Genomic DNA, 24,157 nt, shown 5'->3' with positions numbered 1-24,157 from the left:
AATGCGGATGATTTGCTCCGTGACAGGAGTCTCTTGGTAAACTCTGGGAGACTCTTAAAAAGGCTGGCAGGATTGACAAGCTCATGCTAGGAGTCACAGTTCTTGGGCCATGCTGAGCTGAATTCTCCCCTCCCACCCCTTCCCTTTTCTAGAAATGTCAGTTTCCACTGAGTTCCATGCTAGGGAGGACATGGAGGCCCTGCCTGAACCCAGCACTGACCGCGAGATCCAGGAAGAGGGAGATGGGAGTTGTGCAGCCAGCAACTTCTACTCATTCTCACATCTCATTATCACGCTCTGTCCCCACTGAATATTTCAAAATGACACTTTTGCAATCAGGGTCATCTGACCTTGGCTGTTGGAGGGGCTGGATTTGTGTCCACTTCTAGGGGAGAGATACTCCTTCCACCTCCCACCCTTCACTGCCCCCCTGGCAATTCCGTGGATAAGGGGGCCCATGGTGGTTCCTGGGCCTGGGAATGGAGCAAGGGATGAGTCAGTCAGGTGCTGGAGCCTCCTGCTGCTGTTCTTGACTGCTTGTGGAATGTAAGCCTGAAGAATTTTCCAGAAGTGAGGGTCACCTTCCTCCCTAACTCACGTGTCACAGACCTCGCCTGCCTTGGTAGAGTCACAGATATGGAAGTTTCTGGGCCACCAGCTCACTTTCAGAATTTCTCTTGCCTTCATGGTCACGAGTCCCACAGGGACCATGGAGTTGGGAGGGTCCCCAGGGACTTGGGCCTGGCAAGCCTAGAAGCCCATCTCCATTTTTGTGGTGTTATTCTTGGTTTAGAAACCCTAGTGAGCTCTCCAGCTTTTTGAAAACTTGCCCCACTTCCTCAGAGAAGGCTTTTGGACTCTGTCCTGGGGTTCCATTGCGTTCCTTTGTGCTTTTCATCATTTTGCTTTTTAAAAATACATTTCTCTTCATTTCAGCTGAGTCATTTTCCTCCTCCTCCTCCTCCTTCTCCTCCTCCTCTTGACACTCCCGGGAGCCGGAAGGAGCCCTGTCCCAAATCCTTGGCTCCTACATGCCAAATCTTTTCCAAATGTCAAACTCTTAGGAACCTTGGCACAGAGCAGAGTGGGCTCTGGCCACAAATCCTTTTCCTCCCTTGTCTTTGTCAGTTTCTGCTTTCTTTTTTCATTAAGGAGGTTTATTAATCAGCCTCTCTGTGGGTACCTTGCCTTGACATTTTCAAAGAGAGCCTGGCAGGAAGGGCCCTCCCTCCCTGTGTGGCCCCAGAGCTGCCTGACCAGACTATCGCCCTGGGGCAGCCGCAGCCCAAGGGAGCTTCTCAGGGTCCCCTCTTCCTCTGTAGAGTGGGGGCTGGGCTTGCTCAGGGTCTCCATCTAGTTAGTGTTCATGGGATAAGTGCCTCTAACCCCTCATTCCTTTTCCTGGCAAATTCCCACCTGGCAGGGCTGACCCCTCTGTCCCGTCAACCATAGACTTTCTACCTGCTTAGAGAATCACCAGAACAGAGTGGAAAGGATGGGCCCAGTTCATCCTGTTGGGGCTCTGGCTTTAGGCCAAAGCCCTCCAAAATGGCCCAGGAGAAATAGTAAACATCATTTACATGGTTCAAAGCATTTCCTATGTATTGTGACGTTGCATATAGATTGTCTTTCCATCCTCATTATTCCTCTGCAGGGGACACAGAGTAGCTGTTAGTTTCCTTATTTTGTAGCTGAGGAAATAGGCTTGGAAAATTTAACTGATTGGCCAAGATCTCAAGCCCAGTCCTTATTTATTTTCCTAGTCATTATCTATGTTGTCGTTGTTAGCTGCCGTCAAGTTGGCCCCTGACTCATGGTGACCCATGCACAACAGAACAAAATGCTGCCCAGTCCTGAGCCATCCCCATGATCAGTTGCAGATCAGACCATTGTGATTCATAGGATTTTCATTGGCTGATTTTCAGAAGTGGATGGCCAGGCCTTTCTTCCTAGACCATCTTAGTCTGGAAGCTCAGATGAAACCTGTTCAGCATCATAGCAACATGAAAGCTTCCACTGATAGAGAGGTTGTGGCTGGTGACCACACATGAAGTGCACTGGCTGGGAATTGAACCCAGGTCTCCCACATGGAAGGTGAGAATTCTACCACTGAACCACCAGCGTTCCTCCTAATAATGAGATTAGCCATTATTATTCGTTAATTTAACAATTTTCTTTTTAAAATTTTATTGTGTTTTAGGAAAGTTTATAGCTCAAATTAGTTTCTCTTTCAAAGATTTATATACGTATTATTTTGTGACATTGGTTGCAATCCCCACAATGTGACAGTACACTTCCCCTTTCCATCCTGGTTTCCTTGTGTCCATTTGTCCTGTTCCTGTCTGTTCCTGTCTTCTCCTCTTGCTTTTGGGTGGATGTTGCCCATTTGGTCTCATGTATTTGACTGAACTAAGAGGCACTTTCCTCACCTATGTTGTCTGTTTTATAGACCCATCTAATTGTTGTCTGAAAAGTGGGCTTCCGGAGAGGTTTCAGTTCTGAGTTACCAGAATGTCCGGGGGCCATAGTCTTGGGGGTTCCTCCAGTCTCTGTCAGACCAGTAAGTGTGGTCTTTTTTTGTGAATTTGAATTTTATTCTACATTTTTCTCACACTCTGTCCAGGACTCTCTGTTGTGATCCTTGTCAGAGCAGTTGGTGGTGGTAGCTGGGCACCATCTGGTTCTTCTGGGCCCAGACTGGTGGAGGCTGTGGCTCACGTGGTCCATTAGTCCTTTGGATTAATATTTTCCTTGGGTCTTTGATTTTCATCATCCTCCTTTCCTCTGAACATGATGGGACCAATAGATGTATCTTAGATGGCCGCTCACGAGCTTTTAAAACCCCAGATGCTACTCACCAAAGTAGGATGTAGAACATTTTCTTTATGAACTATATCATGCCAATTGACCTAGATATCCCTGAGACTATGGCCCTTAATTCAACAAATTTTATCACTGGACCATCAATGCCTTGATTATTGTTTATACCCCTTTTTATCCCAAAACTGATTTACCTGGTGCAAGACTTGTAAGTGGCTTGGTCAGTACTCCTCTCTATGTCTCCTGACTCCAAAATTACTGGCTTCCCAGTGGTTTAATTCCGACACCCTCTCACCAATTCTATGGCATTCTTCTGCCCCTTACAAGAACACAAAGATACATGCTTTAGAGGTTAAAGTGGATGAAACTAATCTGATTTGACATTTTGGCGGCCTTTTGGTTAAGAGGAGATGCCTAGGTTTATTCATTCATCACGCAGTGTTCAATGGCACACTTGGGATACACGGGATGATGAAACTGCAAAATGTGACTCATCTCTGCTCTCATGGAATTTAGGCCCTGGGATTGTTAACAGTACCAGGGATGAAATCAAACCATAGCTTAGCTTTAAAGAATATGCTGCAAAATCCTCTAACCTCTATTTGGAAAGCCAGTCACCATGGAAGAAGTGAGACTACATTGAGATGGCCATGCCATGAGAGGCTTCAGGGGTAGCGTGCTATGTGGAGGGATAGAGAGAGAAGCCAGGGAGTGCCAAGGTGCCATCTTGAAGAAGCCATCTTGGAAGTGGATCCTCCAGGTGCAAACACCTCAACTGAAGCCCTGTGGTGAAGACATGAGCCACCCAGCTGAGCCTTTCCTAATTTCCGGCCCACAAATTGTGAGCAAAATAAAATGGCTATTTTAATCCATTAAATTTTGGGGTAGTTTGTTACACAGCAACAAACAACCGGGACAGAATTCTACAGCCTGGTCATTCTTCTTGCATAAGGCCCTCTTTGGTACTCTGCTCAGTTTTATTCAAAACCTTGGAGAGATGGTGGGGCAGGCAGATGGACACCCATCCTCTTTAGCACGCCACTTCTTTTGACGTGGGCATTCCTCCTTCACCTTAAGAACCATTAAAAACCTGGGAAACCATCTAGTGGAAATGGCACCAACTGATTCTCCTTAGTACCTTGTGAACCATTGTTCTACCTCTGAGAATTCCTTGGAGGAGCTTTTCTTGTTTTATCCAAGGATTACCTTGTCCAGGGCAGACCTGATTTTAAACAGTAGTTCAGAGGCTGCATATCCTAAAGCAAAATGAGGCTTGGATTCTGGCAAATGGCAGGATTCATCTGGGTGGAGTCCATTTCATGCATAAATTTAGGTGGGCTTTATGAATTTTTATTTATATATTTTTGTTCTGTTCTCTGTGGGAAGTGATGTTTCTTTTTTTTTCATTCTTTTTGGGGAATGATACAAACCAAACTGCTTATGCAAGCAGCAAGGCGTGACTCCTAGCCCAAGACTTCTATTGCTCTTTTCTTCTCTTCTTTGCCCACAAAAACTAATTCACAATAAACCTGTTCTCTGGCCAAGGCTTGTCCCCTCCTCAGCAGGGGGCTTTCTTTTTTTGCTGACTTTAGAATAAATTCAGATTTATGTCTCCAGATTATGGAGTGCATGGCTCCAGCTTCCTTTGGAAACTTTGCTTAAATACTAGCGTAGTTGGAAGCCCTTCTGTTTTCTTCCTCCCGCAGACTAATAATTCCTGAACCACTGGATTGGAGCAGTCTTGAGGGTTGGGGGGAGGCAACTGCATTTCTGAACTTGGGTACATTCAACCTATATTTTTCACACCTGAGTGAGAAAAGGCACTTGAGCTCCAAAGGCAGGTAAATGAAACAGAGCAGAAAGAGCCCTGCGGTTGGGTTTGCACAGGAGCTAGACTAGCTCACTATACTTGTGAAAGGCCCTAGGCGGACAAGATCTGTTTGAGCCTCAGGTTTTTCATCTGTAAAATGGGGTTCAGAAATCATATCTATAAAACACCAGGCAAAGTATCTGGGACATAATAGATTCCCCAGAAATGCTGAAGAGGATGATGATGGTGATGAAGAGTTCAGGGAGCCTGGCTTCTCAGACAGGGCTGGTGATTGGGCCGGCTTGGAGGATAAAACTCTAGCTGTGTGTCCACAAAAACTAACTTCTTCCAAAATGTGTTCCTCATGGCACATGAAAAGAACATTTAAAAAAAATTATCCACCTGGAAAGCAAAGAGAGGAGACTCCCTGATTCTCCGGCACCCCCTTATCTGAACCCAAATTTGAGTCTTTGCAGAGAGGAAAGGTGAGAGCAATCAGTTTTCCTTTCCCTTCTGAAGCAGAGCTCCTTGGAGGCCTGGTGCTATAAATATAAGAGTATAATTATTCTTTCTCTAAGCCTAGTGCAAAATAGGAATAATACTGATTGGCTTAAATTAAAAATAAATCAAATGTGGAGATTCTAGGTCTGAAGCAGAGGAAAGCATGTGGGCTAAAGAGTCCTAAAACCAAAAAACACCAAACCCATTGCTGTCGAGTTGATTCCAACTCACCTTATAGGAGAGGGTAGAACTGTCCCATAGGGTTTCCCAGGCTGTAATCTTCATGGAAGCAGATTGCCACATCTTTCTCCCGTAGAGTGACTGGTGGGTTTGAACCACTGACCTTTTGGTTAGTAGCCAAGTGCTTAACCACTGCACCAGGAGTCCTAGATCTGGGTTTGAGCCCAGACTCCCCACTCACTAGCCACTCGATTTGTGACAAGTCTTTCTACACCTCCGTTTCTTCACCTGGAAAATGGGGATAATACCTCCTACTTGTGGTACATAGTCAGGATGAGATAAAATTTACCAAATGCCTATGCAGTGCCTTAGACACGGTAGGTACAATGGTGGTGTAAATAATAGTAAACCAGTGACTCCGACTCTGTTTTGCTATGGTGGGAAGAGTTGGGGAGGAGGTGGTGAGCTTCCCTGACTGTGCCAGGGCACTGGACTTTAAGCTGGTGGCATCTGTCGCTGGCTCAGTCTGAAAGAAAAGACTCACAGATGACCACAGGAAAGACTCACAGATGACCAGAGGGAGCTGCTAGGACCTCCCTAATGGGGAATGGGGATGGCGCTTCCAGATCAGCTGCATGGAGTTCCCTTTCCTCTTGAGGTGTGACTCAGGCCAGGACTCAGAGCTGACCAGGAGAAGCCCAGGGATGTCTTCTTCAACCCTGGAAGGCTGAATATTCAGCACAGGCACGGACTCCAAAGCCAACTGGCTCATAGCTGCCCCCTCTCCACTGGCTATCAAATGCCTCTCAGACAATAATGGCACGCAAGTGGAAGGCGGTGATTTAAAATCTTTATTAAAGCTTGCAGAATAAGAACGCACTGTGACAACGTACAGGTCCTGTGGCCTAAATCCTTAACAGAAACAGATATTATGACTTAGCAAGACCACGTGGTGCCAATTCTGAGATCTGACGAGATTGTTCTTCCTTAGGAAATGGCCACTGGAAGCATTGTTTTTCCATGTTGTTGTAGCAAAGCCTTTGACTTGGTTTGAGTTTACATTTCTCTGTGTGTGTGTGTGTGTCAAAATATGACTACGGACCTGGGCTGGTGGTTTCTATTTACTTAGTTTCAGGTGTTAGCATTTCGCTATACTCAATCCTCACATTTCAGAATAACAGAACTATTTACTGATACAAAGGAGACGTGCTCAGATCATCTTGTTAAGACGAGAAGCTCAAAATAAACATCATATCTGTATTTGGATATCAACATCCTTCCTCAAAGGAAGGCTCATGAGTAAACTTGTATGAAGCATGAAGCCCAAGGAGAGGGTGTATTTTTAATGACTCCTTTGCTTACATTTTAGATTGTAAAAGCGCCTTGATAAACGCTTACAGGAATTTGGGCTTTCCTCAGTTTTGAGCAAAAGAACCTTAGCAGTAAATATGATTGCATGCTTCCAGTAACATCAGGAAGCAGAATGAAATGATATTGACCTGACTTCTGAGAAAACACAAACCAGTGGCATGAAAAGTATACAACAGAGACCAGCAAAGAGGTTCAAATGAACATAGTAAGTGATTGTATGCCATGGGGGAAAAACATGGAAAAAATAAATACAAATGACATGTATTTACAGTAGAAGCAACCGATGGGACATCAGTAGGCAAACATATACAACATTTAGACTGAGGACATAAAAAAGCGGTGCTTGTCGCACACCCAGGCAAGGAGCTGGCTAACAAGCAGCAGACGGAGCAACACGAGAGAATGTTATTGTTTTAGCTTTTGAGTGACATGAGTAAAATGGTTGACATGCTCAAGTGCTACCCGGCGTGAGACAGCTATGGTTTACGTTCCCATGGCAGGGCCTGACATTTCGGTCCTCCTCCCCTCGTCTCCAGCCCAGAGTGCCAGTAAGTGCACCAGACTCCTCTGTTTTCCCCTCCCCCACCGGGTGCATTTTCCTTGCATGTTATACCCCTCCCCCAACACCCAAAGGGATTCTTTCCAACATTGACCATCAAAAAGCCAGGAGGTGACCCCCAGCACCATGTCCTGGTAGCAATAAGATTGGATTTTGGGTATATAAATACTAGTTGTGTTTTGGGTGTGAGTATTCCCTGGAATGGAATCCATGGGTGGGTGCAGACAGTTAAGGTTCTTGGCTGCTAATCAAAATGTTGGAAGTTCAAGTCTGTTCAGAGGTGCTTTGGAAGAAAGGCCTGGTGACCTACTTCCAAAATATCAGCCACTGAAAACCCTATGTAGCACAGTTCTACTCTGACATATGTGTGGTTGCCATGAGTCAGCTTTGACTCCACAGCCAACTGGTCTATTTCCTGGAATAAACCAGAGTCAATTTAGCTTCTTCTTTGTCTTTGGCCTCAGACTGTTTTGAGGGAGAGCTAATGGATTGATACATAAAGGAGGACGCATATTTTTTGCCCATTCACTAGAACAGGGGTTGGCAAACTACGGCCCATGGGCCAAATCTAGCTGGGCATGAATTAAATAAAGTTTTATTGGAATGTAGCCAAGCTTATTTGTTTATAGATTGTTTTAACAGATGCTTTTGCTCTACAATGGCAGCTGAACAGTTGTGACAGAAAATACTATATTTACTATCAGGCCCTTTTCCAGAAGAAATTTGCCTACCCCTCTTCTAGAAGGACCTGGTCCAGAACACCCTCTCCATTCCTTGCAATGCTAGGCTCCTGTCTGAGCACTGGCTGCAAGAAAGAATAAGATTTAATGTGATAGCCTGTTAGGAGGCCTGCCCAGGAGATGTTTTAAATAACAGCAAGAAATTCACTGCTGACACTTCCTATTACAATCCTCTCCCTCCCTCCCTCTTATTTTTAGTTCTCTCTCTCCTCTCTGCTTTTCCTTTGTCCAAGTTCACTTTTCTCCTCATTGTTAAGTTTCCAATTAGGATCTGGAAAATCTTGTTCCTTAGAGGTTTTCAACAGTCTCGTCCATTTATGTGAAAGGTCCGCCTTCCCTGCTGGAAATTAATAAGTGGCCTTCATTTCTCTTCTCCCTTTTTCCCACTTGGCTTCATGGAGTTGATGGTAAAACGCTTTATCAATCTTGGCTGAAGGTTGAGGTGAGTTAACAAAATTCTCAGGGAAATCTGTCCAGTGTTGTTCTGTGTGTGTTTCCTCCCTGCATAAGGCTGGCCCCGAGTGGGTCTGAGCCCACATCAGGCAGTTAGATGCAGACACATTGCTCTGCTTGATTCCTTTTTAAATAGCACTTAGGGAAAAAAAATCAGCTCCAAAGGATGGGCTGGGCTTGTTTCCCCCTTTGAGCTGGTTTTAATGACCCAGTTGCTTTGTTTGAAAGCCATTTATTTAGACGACAGATATGTAGATGTAATTGGATAAATAAAAAGTGAAATCAAGGTTGGAAGCAGTGGTTAAAATACAAACACGCGGGGGCCACTCCCTCGGACAGTGTCCCCCCCCAGACAGAACAATGGCTCAGAAATGATACTTAGAACCCTCCCCCTGCCCCCAGGCAGCTCTAAACCTCAAGGTCCCATGCAAGAAACTGAATTTCGGTTTGGCACCAAGCACCCATGCGGCCCCTGCCTCCTCTCCGCCCTTCGCCTGTACCCCCAGAGATATTTTTACATTCACTCCTGCCCTGCGGAATCCAGCCACCCTCCGCCCTCCTCCTCCAAGACAGCACTAGAAGCTGCGGGGCGGGAGCCCAGCACCAGGTGTGTGGTCCTGCCCAGGTGGGCGCCCTTAACCCTGCCCCTCCCCAGTTCACCTCCCCCACAACAGAGTAAACTGCAGACCACCTCCCACTGACTCTGTAGGCTTGAAAGAAGACAAAGTTATGACGAGGACGACACACCCACTTGAGTATGTGCGAATGCAGAATTCACCAGGTACAACCGAGACTGAGACCTCGCTGCCCAAAGGAGTCTCCATCTCACCTGTTCATTCCGCTAACATACACCTTCATGAAGTCCACAATCCCCATAAAATCCTGCGTGTGACATCCCCCCTCTTTAATGGTAAATGTTTTGGAATGTCCATAGATTAAGAAAATGGACGGCGTGGAAGAAAGATTTCATGGCCAGGCCTCTCATTTCACCTCCGGATATCGGAATATTCAGATTGTTCATCCTCCCACTCGTTGCTTCCAGAAGATCCCTGGGCCCCGTGGCCCCCGGCTCTGCCCCGGGCGTGGGCGCTTGGGTGGCTCCTGCTGCCTCGCTCACCCTTGGCCCCTCTGCTGGTCTCCCTACTGCTGGGCTCTGCGAGGTGGTGACCCACTTCCCCATGGTGGGCCCTGGCAAGCTTGGCTCTGTCCACCTGGACCTGGCGCTCAGGGGGTACAGTGGGGGGCCTCTGGATGGCGGAGGTGCAGAAGCTCAAGATGGAGCACAGGCTCCCCCAGTTCTGTTCACACTGAGCCTGCACGCTGTGGGTGATGGCTTCCTTCACCTCTTCCCCGCAGGTCAGCAGCAGGTTCACCAGGTCCACGTAGGGTCTAGAGATGGAGAGCAAACAGAGAGATACTGAGAATGGAGCAAGTCCCCACTGGGCCATCAAGGGCAGTGACAACACTTGGGTTGGGTTTGGTTTGGTGAAAGACCTTTCTGGAATTCAAGCCTCTACTCATATTCTAGGGAGCCCTGGTGGCACAGTGGTTAAGCACTTGGCTGCTAACCAAAAGGTCAGTGGTTCGAACCCGCCAGCTGCTCTGCGGGAGAAAGATGTGGCAGTCTGCTTTCGTAAAGATTTATAGCCTTAGAAACCCTATGCGGAAGTTCTACCCTATCCTATAGGGTGGTTATGAGTTGGAATAGACTCAGTGGCAGTAGGTTTTTTTTTTTAACCCATATTCTATGGAGTACTGGCCTACCCAAACATTTACTGAGTGGTGATGATGCCCCAGGCTCCATGCCAGGCATTGGAGGTAGTTTAGAGGCACAGGAACACTCCCAACAGTAGCATCACTAGAGTGGTGCGGACTGCATAAGCTGACACCGTCAGAGGGGGTGACACCAAAATGACCGTCTATAAAATTTTTGTGCAGTGTTTCAGCAGAAATTTATAATTTATTATTTTTTATAAAAATATCCCTGGGGTTAGTTATAGGAGACCTGGTGGCGCAGTGGTTAAGAGCTCGGCTAGTAACCAAAAGGTCAGCAGTTCAAATCCACTAGCCGCTCCTTGGAAACCCTACGGGGCAGTTCTACTCTGTCCTATAGGTCCCTATGAGTCGGAATCGACTTGATGGCAATGCGTTTGGGTTTTTTTGGTTTTAGTTAGTTATAACAACAAAAACATTTTTCGTAAGCCCAGCTTACATGTATCAGTATACCTACAAGGCTAAAACGCTATGTATGCTCACTTAACTTTTTGAGCCTTCTAATGCCCTCCGGGAGGAGCCCTGAGGCAACAGTTAAGCACTCGCTGCTAATGAAAAGGGTGGCAGTTTGAACCCACCCAGTGGCTCCATGAGAGAAAGACCAGGTGATCTGCTCCCGTAAAGATGTAAAGATTACAGCTTAGAAGGCCCCATGGGGCAGTTCTACTCTGTCATATGGTGTCGCTATGAGTCAAATTCCACTCCGTGGACCTAACAACAATGCCCTCCCGTCAGAGCTGTCATTACTACCCAGTTACAATGACGCTTTGAATCAAATGGTTTCGTCTGCATAAGCTGTTGTTTTCATTACTGCTGTTGTTTTTACAGTCGCTGATTTTGTCAAATTTTCTGGCGTTTTAGCTACAATATTGTGGTAACTAGTATTTGTGAACCTATATCAATAATTTTTTTGAGGATGAAATAGTAAAGGAAAAGAAGGAGTGATACATGGGAATTATGATTTACAAGTAACATTAGTACAAAAAAAACATTACTAAGGATTCTGTATGGTCTGGTACGGGAGGAGGTCCATGGGAGGGCGAGGACACCAGCCCAAGTGATGCCACTGGCTCCCCCTCTCCAAATAGCTGTAGAGATAGAGCCCACCACATGAACGCTTAACAGGTGCACATCGTAGAGGGCTAGGGCCCCAACACTACAACAAAGGGCCCTGGGGAAGGTGGAGAGCCAGATGGTGAGAACTTGGGCTAGGGCCGCTGTGTGAATAATGGAAGGAGAGCAGGAGAGCTGTGGATATGTTTAGGGCACGCTAGGGAGGTAGGTTCTCGCTCGAGTGGAGAGGCGTCTGGGGAGCCGTGGAATCGGCAATGTACGCATGGGTTTACTTGTGCTTACTTACTTATCTGTAGTGCACAATTTCACCTGTTTGACTCACGTAAACACAATTCAGCTCATGCATACCTTGCTTACTGTAAGCCTGTGCATACCTAGCTTACTGGTTTATCTGCCCCTGTGTGGAATAGTACTTAGGCAAATAGTGGCGGGCCTTCCATACCAAATGGAGGAGTCTTTTTGATAGGCAAGGAGGAGCCATAGCAGATTTGGGGCTCAGAGAGGGGCTCTGGAATGACCTCTGTGAACCCCACACTATTCTCTTGCATGTGGCTTCAGTGAGGCCAGCTTGCTTGGCATGATGTGCCATTCCCCCAAGCAAAAGAAACCATCCCTTATATCCAGGTTTGCCACTGGTCCAGGCTAATGGGAAAGTCATAGCTCATGGAAATTTCTAGATGCCCTGCCCTCTTATCCTTCCCTCTGCATCTGGAGGTACCTGGAAGCTGTGGAGAAGCGCCTTCTTGGGGTGCCATTTCCCAGGAAGCTTTTTTTCTCTTTCTCAGTCGGGGAGGCTGAGGAGTAGGAGTGGCTAGCCAAACTTCTTTATTTATTCAATCTAGGTTTCCCCCAAACTGGAGGTGAGGGAGCTGTGTGCTTTGAATGAGAGCTGGGTCAGGCCCTTCTGGCTGCCTTGGGTGCGCTTAAGGAGAATCGCTGGAGGACGGACTACACTGTGCAAACTGTCCTTGTACTCATGGGGTGGGGACATCGGGAGGGCAGGATTGGCTGCCCGCTTTTTGTATTTTTGGTCCATTTAGTAAGGAATGTCTCCAGCAATGGGCTCCCATGGCCCACTCACTGTGCCTTTCTTATCACTCAGTGGACTTTTAAGATCCCCAAAGTGGGAATGGCATGCTTCATGTGGCTCACCAGGTTCTTAAGCAGTCCTTGCCTAGCAAAGTTGCAAAGTTTCTGGATACATCAACCATGGGCATTGCAGCTCTGGGCCATGACCTTGGGCAGGGCAATCACTCTGTGGTGTGAGATCAACGATAAGAAGGAGCAAACTTTTCTCCTTCATAAGCGTGCACCACATGGTTGGCTGCATTCTAGCCCCATTTCATCTTTTGTTAGTTTGCAGTTGCTGCTATGCAGAAAGCATAGGTTAGGTTTTAAGGCTTGTAAAGCAGTTGACTGCCCTTTTTTATTATTAGTCTTCAAGTGGTAGTTGGGCAAACTGTCCTCATTTCATGGATGTAAAAACTGACACAAAGGGAAAGAATGTGGCTTTAAGACATTTCTGGGGCTAGCAAGGCCCAGGGCTGGGCTGCGAGCAGAGAGCAGAGAGCAGGAATGTTGGCTGATAGAGATCAAGCTGCCTTTTAAGGTCCACTTGATGGCTTTGGAGTCTGAGATTCTGTGTATCTCTCGTGGGCAAGTAGCTTAAACTCTCAAAAGGCAGAGTTTCTTAGCAACAAGGAAGCTGACAACACTTGTCTTCTTGGGCCGCTATAAGGAGGGTAATGTGAGGGAAACGCTGAATGCCAGCTTGTTTCCTTCCATTTTTTGAAAACTCTCAAAGGGCCTCAGGGAGCACAAGCTCACTGAGTGTATCTGCTGAAGCAGAGTCCCCAGGTGGTGCAAAAGGTTAACGTGTTCGGCTGCTAACTCAAAGGTTGGAGGTTCGAGTCCACCAGAGGTGCGCTGGAAGAAAGACATGGCTATCTACTTCCAAAAAATCAGCCACTGAAAACCTTATGGAGCACAGCTCTACTCTGGCACATATGGGGTTGCTATGAGTCGGAGGTGACTCCGCAACAACTGGTTATCTGCTGAAGCAGCGACAGGATTTTAGCACCTAGTTGTTTGTGCCTTTCACCCCTGGGGGCTGGATGAGAAAATTGCAGGGACTGAGTCTGTGAGGCTCTGGTTTCAAGATTCTTTCCCCAGAGTGGGGAGAAGGGTCTCTTGGGAACATGCAGACTGCCTCTTGGCCTCCTGTGCCAGAGCATTCAGCTGCCCAAAGAGCTCTCAGAACCCCAAGGCTGACCCCAGAAGGCTGGTGAACCCAGACTCTCCTCTGCCCTTGGCCCTCCCTTGAGGAGAAAGCTGTGTACTGTTGGGAGGGTGTGTGTGCTGAACCTAACTAATCTAAGCCGTGCTCCGAGCTGGCCTTGTGCCTTTTTAGGCTGCAAGCTCAGCCCGTGTCTAATGACAAAGCCCAGCTCTCTCAATTGGGTGTCAGCAAGGCTAAAGAATTTTAAAAATACTTGGAGGGGGATGTGCCTGGAGGCTCAGATGATCGATGGCTGCCAGCACACAGTGACAATGTGTGCGGTGGCTAAGCAGGGCTGGCTGCAGCTGGGGGAGCAGGTGATATGCAGAAAGCGGGCTGGGAAGGGGTGTGGGGAGCAGTGAGGAATGGAGAGTTTGAAAAGAACCACTTCAACTGACTGTGCTTTGCGGTGGGTGGAGATTGGGCTGAGGAATGGGGATGGTGTGCATCTGTGGGTGACTGCGTTGTTCTCAGAGCCCTGGTGGCACAGTAGTTAAGAGCTTGGGTGTTAACCAAAAGGTTGGCAGTTTGAATCCACCAGCTGCTCCTTGGAAACCCTACTGGGGAGTTCTACTGTGTCCTATAGGGTCGCTATGAGTCAGCATCAACTCAACTGCAATAGGTTTGGTTTTTATTTTTGGTGTGATGTCCTCCTCTCTAAAGTGAGAAGCAAATTCGGTTCTCATTTTCTTGTCTGTGACCAATGCCACACATTCCTAAGTGGTGTTCTTGATATTTGGGCACTGGCAGGATTCTTTGTGTCAAAATCAGTTAAGATGGTTCAAGAACCAAAAAGTTTAGGCAATTTAGTTTGAAGGTCAAGGTGATGCACTGCATAGTCATAGCTTCAGAAAGGAAGATATTGCGGTTTGTGAGGAGCTGGAGTTAGGCAAGAGTCATCGGGTGGTGCAAATGGTTAATGCATTCGGCTGCTAAATGAAAGGTTGGTGGTTCAAGTCCACCCAGAGGCACCTAGGAAGAAAGCCCTGGTGATCTACTTCTGAAAAATCAGCCATTGAAAACCCTATGGAGTAAAGTTCTACTGTGATGCACATGGGATGGCTATGAGTTGGACTTGACTCCATAGCAACTGGTTTACTGGTTGGAGTGAGGCGAAACTCACTGCCTGGAAGTGCCAGCTTAGTAGCAAGCCAGAGGATTTGCATGAGGTCACAAGGAGTGTTCTTAAAGGAGGCCCAGGTTTCTTATCAGAGTGGGCCACCTCCATTCTCAGAACAGGCTGGGGAGAGGGCATTCTAAATGATGCAGAGAACCCTCTGGAAGTAAGGGTCCCATGCCCTTGTGGGCCTCATTTCCATGAGGAGACACTAGAAAGCCACAGTGGTTGCCCCCTTCTTATGTTCTAGAGGGACCGAAAAACTGTAAAATCTTGTTTCTCCACAAAGAAGACTTTTCTCCAAAGAGACAAAGTTTTCTCGTGCTCCAGGAATATACTATAGACTTATAAACTAGTGCCCCATCCTTCATTCTTGAAGCCTTCAGAATATCTTTTATGAGTGACAGCAGGTCCAGGGAGACTGAACTTTATGAAGTTTCTCAGCCTTGGGGCTTTTGCCTCTTGCCTTCCTGATAGACTTGGGAGAATAATCCTTCATTTCTAGGGGCACCCTGAAAGAAAGGGATTTCTCAGTGCTCTCCTCGTGCAGGAGTCCTTGAGTGATATAAACGATTTACATGCTTGGCTGCCAACTGAAATGCTGGAGGCTCAAGTCTACCCAGAGGTGCCTTGGAAGAAAGGCCTGGTGATCTACTTCTGAAAAATCAGTCATTGAAAACCAAAGGAGCACAGTTCTACTCTGACACACATGAGGGCGCCATGAGTCGGAGCTGACTCAATGGCAACTGGTATTGGTACTGCTTGTGTAATGGGGATACGTTTAAAGAAAAAAAAAAAAGCACTGCACTTGGGGACCAGTGAGCCTTCAGCAGGCCTCGTCAAGAGGACAGGCCAGGGGCAAGGAGATGTGAGGTGTATTCCTGACAACTGGCTTCAGTTATTCTACCACCAATTCCCAAGCTGAAAAGCAGGACTCAAATCGCAGAGGAAGTTCTTTAACCTTGTAGCATCAGTTTCCTCATCTGTTAAATGGGGCTCCTGATTTCTATCTTGTAACATTGTTGGGAAGGAGTATAAAATAATCCATATAAAGCCCTGGTCCAAGGGCCTACTCAAAAAACGGCAGTTATTATTATTGTTGCTGCTGATGCTGTTTGTTGCTATTGTTCCTTTACAGCTATTTGGAAGAATAAGTAATATTTCATAAGGCATTAGTGTACCTCAAGGAAAAGGTAACATTATTATGCTTTTGGCAAGAGCTGCCTACAGAGTTTTCCAGAGAATCTTATAGTTCTAACACTGCACCAAGGGTGTGGCAAGATACCCAGAACCTTGTAGCCAGGTGGAAAGTGACAGGAGATGGCTGCTGTCTTCCATGATCTAAGTGGTGGTGGTGGGGTGGGATGTTACCTATTTAGTGACATAGCTGGAAGAAGGTCACGGCACAAACTGAGGAGCAAGAATGAATAAAATTGCATTGATGTGGCCCAATGAATCACCATGGAAAGGCAAACGGTGCCATCAAACTGGCAATGATTTTCAAGGGACTGCTTAGTAACAATTTTCTTTCTGCTTGTGTCTCCAAGGATGGAGCCATCATAATCCTTAAGGACTACTGGTCATGCTTCATGTTAGGAATAACTGGGTACCAACATGCTTTACCAACATTTAGAACTGGCGCAACTAGTTAGGTGCTCAACTACTAACCGAAAGGTTGGTGGTTCGAATCCACCCAGAGGTGCCTTGGAAGAAAGGCCTGGTGATTTACTTCCAAAAGGTCTCAGCCTTGAAAACTCTATGGAGTGCAGTTCTACTCTGCACACATGGAGTCGGCATGAGTTGTAATCGACTTCCCGGCAACTGGTTTAGTTTATATATATATTTTTTATAGATGGAATGTTTCTAAAGGAATTGTAAGGAATGAGATGTCCAATATCATTGAATTGCAAGTCTCCAAATAAGTAAGATCATATTTTCTCACTTCAGCATAAAGGTGTTTAACTGATTAGTTGAGGTGTTTAACATTGGTTTTGCATTTTCTCTGGGAAGGCATTTGTGTCTTAGAGAAGGTGAATTGAACCTTCCAAAGAAAGAAGGGGGTCCCTGAATGGTGCAAAGGGTTAACATGCACAGCTGCTAACTCAAAGGTTGGATGTCTGAGTCCACCTAGAGGCACGTTGGAAGAAAGGCCTAGCAATCTACTTCTGAAAAATCAGTCATGGAGCACAGTTCCGCTCTGACATACATAGGGTTGCCATGAGTTAGAGTTGATTCAATGGCAACTGTTTTTTTAAGGAAAGAAGAGGTTGTAGAGGCAGTTAAAAAAAAAACTATGGCTCTTAGATTTTGTTATTTAAGAGTGCAGATTATGGAGCCAAACTGCCTCTGGCTTTGCCTCTCACTAGCTGTGTGACCTTCACCTCAGTGAGTCTCAGTTTACTCATCTGTAAAATGGAGATGTTAATGGTACCCATCTCATAGGACTGTTGTGAGAATCAAGTGAAAATTCCAGATAAAGCCCTTGCCACAGTGCCTGGCACTTAGTGAACACTCAATGCATGCTATTAGCAATCAGCTGGCTCTAAGGACATCTATACAGCTAGTTGGGATACTCTGAAAACTGTTGTGTTCCTGACTGAGAGGAAGAGTCTTTGTGAATCCGACACATTTCATGCTCATTAAAAATTTTCGTATTTCTATTGCTTATAATTTTGAAGCTGACAGTGGAGATCTTTTTCACTTTTCCTGAAAGCCAGCAGGAAAGGGATCACCCAGAGTCAGGGCAGCTTTCTGAGGTAAACTGCAACCATCCCCGTTTTACAGGAGAGTTCAAGCCCCTCAAACTGAATCAATCAAATGCTCCTCCGCTCCCCAGTGCACTGTCCCCTTCCTCTAACCTGGACGGGGCCCTGCTCCCCCAGCTTCCCACAAGGCTGTACTCACTCCTGCAGCAGTAAGTCCTTGAAGTGGATCATCTCCACCATAACCTGGGTATTTTCCTGGGCGGCAGAGCACAGGTCGTGCTTGAGGTAGCATTCCCGCTGCAGCTGGAACACCATTTCCTTGATGGCGGGGCATTTCCGGCTTATGCAGCCAAATCTGTGCCGCAAAGCGTGGGCCTTACACTTTAGGGCATCTTTGATGAACGACTTGCCCTGAGAAGAAAGACGATGGAGAAGGGAGAGAGAAGCAGAAGACAGAAGTCCTTGTTACACACGTGGATATTTACCCTTCTTGGATTTACACGAGATTGTTTTGACAACTGAACCCTGAGGTCCCATCTTGGACTGTTGTTCTTCCAGGTAATAGGTATGTTCAGAATGACATGTCCAGAGTGACATACCTCTGGCATTCAGCCAAAAAGGATGTCATTCCTGTAGACTAACCACTCTGCCTCCTCCTCCCCAGCTGTGCCATTGGGTCCCCTGGTCCTGGGGCTTCCATGGCCCTCTGTTCTCAAGGCAGCCCAGTTCACACCATTGGGTGGCAGCTTTTCTGGAACAGCAAGGAGCATCTGGCCAAATCCACAACTCCTTCTTGGTTCCCAGCAATCATTTTTCCCGAGTAGGTTTGTCCAGATCTCACATCTTTGCTTTTTCCTTCGATTCCACGAGCGATTTCCAGATGGGGTGCTTAGCTGTGCCTCTCCTTCCTGCCTCAGTGCCTCCCACTGCCCCAAACCCCCACTCCCATTTCCGCCAGCCCTTTAAAGAGGAGCATTCTTTTCCTTTTTAAAAATGATTCGACTTCTTTAAACGGTTAGGATTATTGTCTCTAAAAGGCTCGCCTGGCACACCGCCTGGCAGCATCTGGAGTCTGGGCAGCCCTGCCGGCGGCCCCTCCCCCACACTCTGCTTCTGAGTGGCGAAGGCAGCCAGGCATACATCTGGCCTACAGTGCTCTTTCCTGGCAACCCCATGAGATTGCTCTTATCCTAGAAAGGAGACAGCTGTTGGGGGTGTGGAGGCGAGTCAGCCGTTAGCTTCCTTATCAACCTCACATGGCAGAGAGGATTGTGGGATACCGACCCGGGAGTCCTCTCACCTTCCATTACTATAGAAACGAGCTGTTGCTGGAGAGGTCACCCCTCTGTTTTTAGACAGGCCAGAAGTAACTAAGTTGAGAAAGTAAATGGGTTTAGATTGGAAGTGGGAAGCTACTCAGCACGTTTATTTTGGTTCTCCCTTTAGAAGGAATCAAGATAGTGTCTAATCACAGAAAAACCACGTGACCCACCCACCTCCCTGTGGCCCTCTTCCGTTTAACTTTCCAGAAGCAGTGAAATAGGACGGAGGGCAGAGTGTGTCTGTTTATTAAGTAGTTATGTGCTGAGAGTCAACTTAAAAGGGATGACTCTAACTTGAGAATCTACTCCTGCTCGTTGAGGAAAAAAAGGGGAGATGAGCGCATGCGAGGCTGCAGCTATCTTCTCTTGGTATTCTTCCCTGACATCCTGTGGGATTGCCCTTACTACACATCTTGCCTCCGGATTTCCTATTATGCTTCCTAATTCCAGTTAATACAGAAGTGATGCTTTATTAGGGTGACAGAGCCACAAGGAGCCTCAAGGAGTTCGAATGTCCTACCTCTTTCTTCTCAGGTTTCAGCCTCCCCTCCTGCCACCCAATATCATCTGCCATTTAGGCTGCCAGCCCTGTTGCATCCCCTTCTGGTTCTCAGGCATTGCTTTTTCAGGCTCTCTACAGGAAGTCAGGAGCTGCTGGCTGGTGGCTTCCATAAATCACACCTCAACTGTTGGCCTCATCCACACATTGCCATTGCTCTCCAATGACATGGGAGAGGAAGTTTGTGAGCTCTAGCAACTGGGTGCTTCAACAATGGAGTCCCTGAATGGTGCAAACATTAACATGCTAGGCTGCTAACCAAAAGGCTGGAGGTTCGAGTCCACCCAGTGGTGCCTCAGAAGACAGGCCTGGAAATACTTCCAAAAAAGCAGTCATTGAAAACCTTATGGAGCACAGTTTTACTCTGACACACATGGGGTCACCATGAGTTGGAGTTGACTCAGTGGCAACTTGTGGTGGTGGTGGCTTCAACACTGCATATAAGGGCCAGGGAGAAAAGAAGGTGGGCTTAATGCCACATGCCATTTACAAGTGCATTTGGATCATCAGCACTGGAGCCATAAGGTTGCTTGTTGTGTTCCTACCATGCCCCGAGCAGCAACTCAGCTTTGCCCTTGGGATCCTGGGATAAGTGAAGTGGGTCAGGTCCTGACTATATTTGCTATATAGAGCAAAAGAAAAGTGCAGCATTGAGGGACTCCTTCAGGGTTTTGAATTTTCAGGTTGGAGAGGAGGGTCTGCTATTCAGGAGGTATAGAAATCTGCTTTTCTGGAGGGCCTAAATTATCCAGGTTGCCTGCCCATGCAAGCACTAGGAGATGATGAATTTCTAAAAATTTTGTGTCTCACTTACTCATCCCTATTAGGTGAAAATAACTTTTGGACTGTATAATTGGAGTCCCTGTCCCCTCCCCCCAATCTATTATTCCCAATGTGATGGGCCTTGGGAAGCGGGTTCTGGGTGGCCATAGAAGGTGTTTATCAGCTATCATGACTTTTGTCTTCTCTGCTTACACTTCCAGATAACTGTTTAACTTGTTTTCCATTCTTCTTTGCTGTGTAGACACAGCTTAAGAGTGTAGAAAGATTCATGCTACATGGCAGCTCCAGGGAGCAGAGCATGAGTGCCATGGGGAGACACTGGCATTCTGCTGTACACTGAGAATGTCTTTTGCAAACGTTAAAACACACCACAAAGAACAGCTAAGGAAATCTGTTAACAAGTCTTTTCCAATGAACATCTCAATCATGCTATGCCAACCCAAAACATCCTTCATGCTATATGCAGTTTTTACCTGAGCATCAAATTTTCCAGCGTTGTGCAGAAAAGTCATGCAAATCCCATGTAAGCCCCGGATCTCACAAGAGTTGTTCTCAAAACACTCAAACACTCCACAGCCCACATCGCCGGCATTGACCAAACAGTGCTGGATTTCCGCTAAAATGAGAATGACATAGAAATATGTATGCATCTGTGTGTGTGTATATATATATATATATAAAATCCATCTTGGACAATGCAGAAAGGTAGACTGAAATAAAAATTAGTGATAACTATTTCAGGATTAAAAAAGATGAGAAAGTAAATTTTCATCATTTTATCTACTCATGAAAAATATATTAATATTTGTTTAAAAAAAAAAAAAAGCCAAACTGACATCACAAAAATCCTAATTGGAAGTTAGGTCTGAGTGTTCCATTCTTCATCCTTCCCATTTTATTAAAGTATTTGTGGGCATACTTAGCAAAAGAGCAGAAGACATTTCAGTTTTTTAAACACACAAGACAAAAATAAGATTTGGAATTCTCAGCTTGCTGTGTCTCCCTTCTGTCCTTCATCAGTCAATGAAATACCCTTCACTACTTGGTTCTGCAGACACTGCTGGTATTAAAGCACAACCATTTCCTTCCTGACCCCCAAATGAGAGCGTCCAAAAAGCAGTTTCAATTCAGCTTTATGATTCAACACCTAAAAATCAAAACAAAATTCCTATTAAGGCAGCGCCTCCAAACCATCCGCATTAAAAATACCACGCTAGTGAAGCTGCGGTTTGCGAGCAGCTCAGATCAGGGGCAGCCTTCAGAAACGCCACCATCGCGGGCAGCAGTGCCTTTTAATTAGCGATCTGGTGTAAGATGGCACTTATTTCCCCAGAAGCCCAGCGGCCGGGGGGCTTTGTGCCCTCCTTCCCAAGATGTGGCCCTAATTCCTCCCTCGGAAAGGGCAAACCGGTGGAGTTAACTGCCAGGCTGCCATGTGCAAAGCCTCTCTTCTCTCCCTCCCCCCTACCCAATTCCCTGATTTAAACCAACCACAAAATTACATCAGAAAAGTATATTTTGGAAGAAGGGCGGGGTCCGAGTAGATAATCCGTATTCAAATTAAATCTAGCAAGAGAATGAGAGGCGTGTAGGTGTTTGTGAAGGGTCACCAACTACAGAGAATCGTGTTCAGTTCCCTGAGAAAGCGCTGGCGAGGGGGAAGGGCGGAGGAGGGCTCATTTGTCGGGGGCGCCGGCCCCGGGTGCGGGCAACGGCACGTGGAAGTGGGAGGCTCCCGGATGACCCCACGCGCGGCCCCAGTGCGCCGGGTAGGACCGTGCAGGCCGGCGAGTCACTTGGGGCGTCCCTAATGGGCACTCGTGCATTCCTGCTCGTGCGGGGAGCGCACCCTGCCGCCGTGTTCGCACGCCCCCCCCAAAAAAAAGGTGAGGAGGGGGGCGCAGAGCGAAGGCGCTGTGGGCAGATTTGCTTTCTCTCCCCAGAACTAGGAGAAGGTCCATCTCCGACTCCTGCACGCCTGGCTCTGCTCCGCAGCTTGCAACGCACGGGAGAGCTGGCCGAGCAGCGGCGGCGCACTATTAGGGCCGTGTGACCATCTCTCGGCTTGCTGACCTGTCCAGGAGCGGGGAGTGGCGGCAGCGCGGAGGAGGTACGCTTTGCGCTTTCTCCCCCTTCCGAAAGCAATGTCCCCAGGGGGAAAGTTCGCCATGCAATTTGTCTCGCCGGCCGGCAAAGTTCTCGGATGTCTGGCATCTTTGGAGGAGGGGGAGACGCAGTCCTGCCGACGCCGGCTGGCTGGGAAGAGAAGTTTCCTGGGTGCAGGGCGCGGCCTGGCTCTGGAGACCCTCTGTCTCTCCTACGGGCCGACCAGGATGCAGCAGCGCGCTATGCACGGGACCCGGGACTCGGGCCCGGCGCTGGCAGCGTCAGGCACTGCCTCATTTCCCCTCAACCCTGAGGAGGACAGCAACAAGTCTTGCCCCAGCCATTTCATCACCCTGCCAGCACGTGCAGATTCCGGGCGCGCGGAGCTCGGCTCAGACTTCGCCTCGCGCTCGTCTTATGCACGTCCCGCGCCACCCCAAGAGTTTGCGCGGCCCGGGGTGGGCGCCCGGCTCCGGGCGAAGCGCCCGGGCGCGCTCCGTGGGCGCACGATGTCCTCTCCCAGCAGCTCCCGGCCGCAGGGGCGCACGCACTTACCTGTGTTCTGCAGGGACAGGCGGCCTTTCTGCTGGGAGCCTCTGTCTTGGAGACCCTCGGGTGGGTTGGTAGCGTCGGTCCCCCGCGCCGGGTCGAAGGTGGCCAACACCAAAGCCAGGGTCACGAACTGGCCCAGCCGCTCGGCACACATGGTTCTTGGTATAAACCTCCCGCCCGGAGACCTGGATTCTTTGTGCTCCCCTCCTCTTCCTCCTCCTTCGCCGCTTCCCCTCCTCCTCCCACTCTTCCTCCTTGCTCGCCTTTTCCCTCCTCCTCGCGGCCGCGGCTCGGATAGAGGTTACCCAGCGCCCTCCCGTAGCTATCCGGAGAGCATGTGACCAGGCCGTTAGCAGCGCCGCGAGTGCCTGGCAATGCAGGGATGGTGCCTCAAATATCCCTGGAAGCTCTGGTGTCACTTGAATGAAGGAGTCGAGCAGGTGTTGTCCTGGCGGCTGGACCAATCCGAGACCCCGGCCCGTTTGACAACACGGCTGGGAGGCGGGGCCTGCGCCCAACTACTACAGGAGGAAGCGGAGTACCGCTTGGAGCGCCTCACAAAGTTGTCGACCTGGCGGCGGCCACGCGTTTGCGTGCGTGTGTGTGTGTGAGCGCGGCCGGAGATGCGTGCGCGTGTGCGGGCGCTCCAGGGCAATGGCCGAACGGACTGAAACAAATAAAAGCGAATCTCAGCTCCGGTTGCAGCTCAAGAAAGGCGAGAGGCGACGATCTGTGCTGGAACTGCGTCCCCCGGGCCTCTGGCTCGCATCACACCCGCACGAGGCTGGGGAAGTTTCCTTTTTCCGCCGTTTAGAATTCAGGCATTCCCATCCCCAAGGCCTTGGCAGATTGAAGGAGTATCCTGGGCACAGCGATGCTCGGGGGCAAACTGACCACATATGGGAACTCCTGGCGTTGTGACATTTTGAACTACCACAAAAAAAAAAAAAAAAAAAGACTATTGAAGGTAGGAGCAGAAGCAGTAGATATAGAACTCGGCCCGAGCAACTGCCTCTTCCCCCTTTCTTATAGCCCCACTTTGGTGGGCAGAGTCTACGTGGGGCCGTACAACACATGAGGTGTCAGTTTCTCGCCCGTCCCTCCAATCCAGACGGATTCCGGGCCGGGCTGCGGAGATCCAGGTGACAGTCCGGGCTTGCATCATTTCCATGCGGGTGACAGGGAGGCCCGGGCAACCCTGAGTCAGTCGGCCGCGCAGCATCGCGTGCCTCGGGGGCCCGAGCTTGAAAAGCAACTTTACGCGTCTCCAAACACGCTCTTCCATTTTCCCAAAGCGCTGCTCACCGCCCCGCTCCGGGTCCCTTTCACTCTCCAGGCATCGGGTGGAAACTGTTTTAAAACCACAACAACCCCAAAAACAAACAAATAAAAAGCCCGGAGAAATTCTCCCCACTTCTCCTCCCTCCTTGGTCGAGGCCCATCCCCAGGCCCAG

At 48.2% G+C, this 24,157-nt stretch overlaps 1 protein-coding gene across 1 annotated transcript; it reads right to left on the bottom strand.

The window, feature by feature from the left end:
* Nucleotides 1–9,102: 9,102 nt before the first annotated feature.
* Nucleotides 9,103–23,877, bottom strand: STC2 (stanniocalcin 2). The gene is made up of 4 exons (XM_004371185.2): nt 22,707–23,877; nt 20,519–20,661; nt 17,581–17,792; nt 9,103–9,823 (listed from the first exon to the last, which is right to left on the bottom strand). Exons 1-4 carry the CDS (start codon nt 22,855–22,857, stop codon nt 9,421–9,423), a joined length of 909 nt encoding a protein of 302 aa, XP_004371242.1. The 5' UTR covers nt 22,858–23,877; the 3' UTR covers nt 9,103–9,420.
* Between the last annotated feature and the right edge of the window lie 280 nt (nt 23,878–24,157).

This window comes from Trichechus manatus, unplaced genomic scaffold (genome assembly GCF_000243295.1).
Source record: "Trichechus manatus latirostris isolate Lorelei unplaced genomic scaffold, TriManLat1.0 scaffold00011, whole genome shotgun sequence".
NCBI lineage: Eukaryota > Metazoa > Chordata > Mammalia > Sirenia > Trichechidae > Trichechus > Trichechus manatus.
Note: the sequence above shows the minus strand (reverse complement) of the source record. Positions and strands in the feature narration are given on the sequence as shown.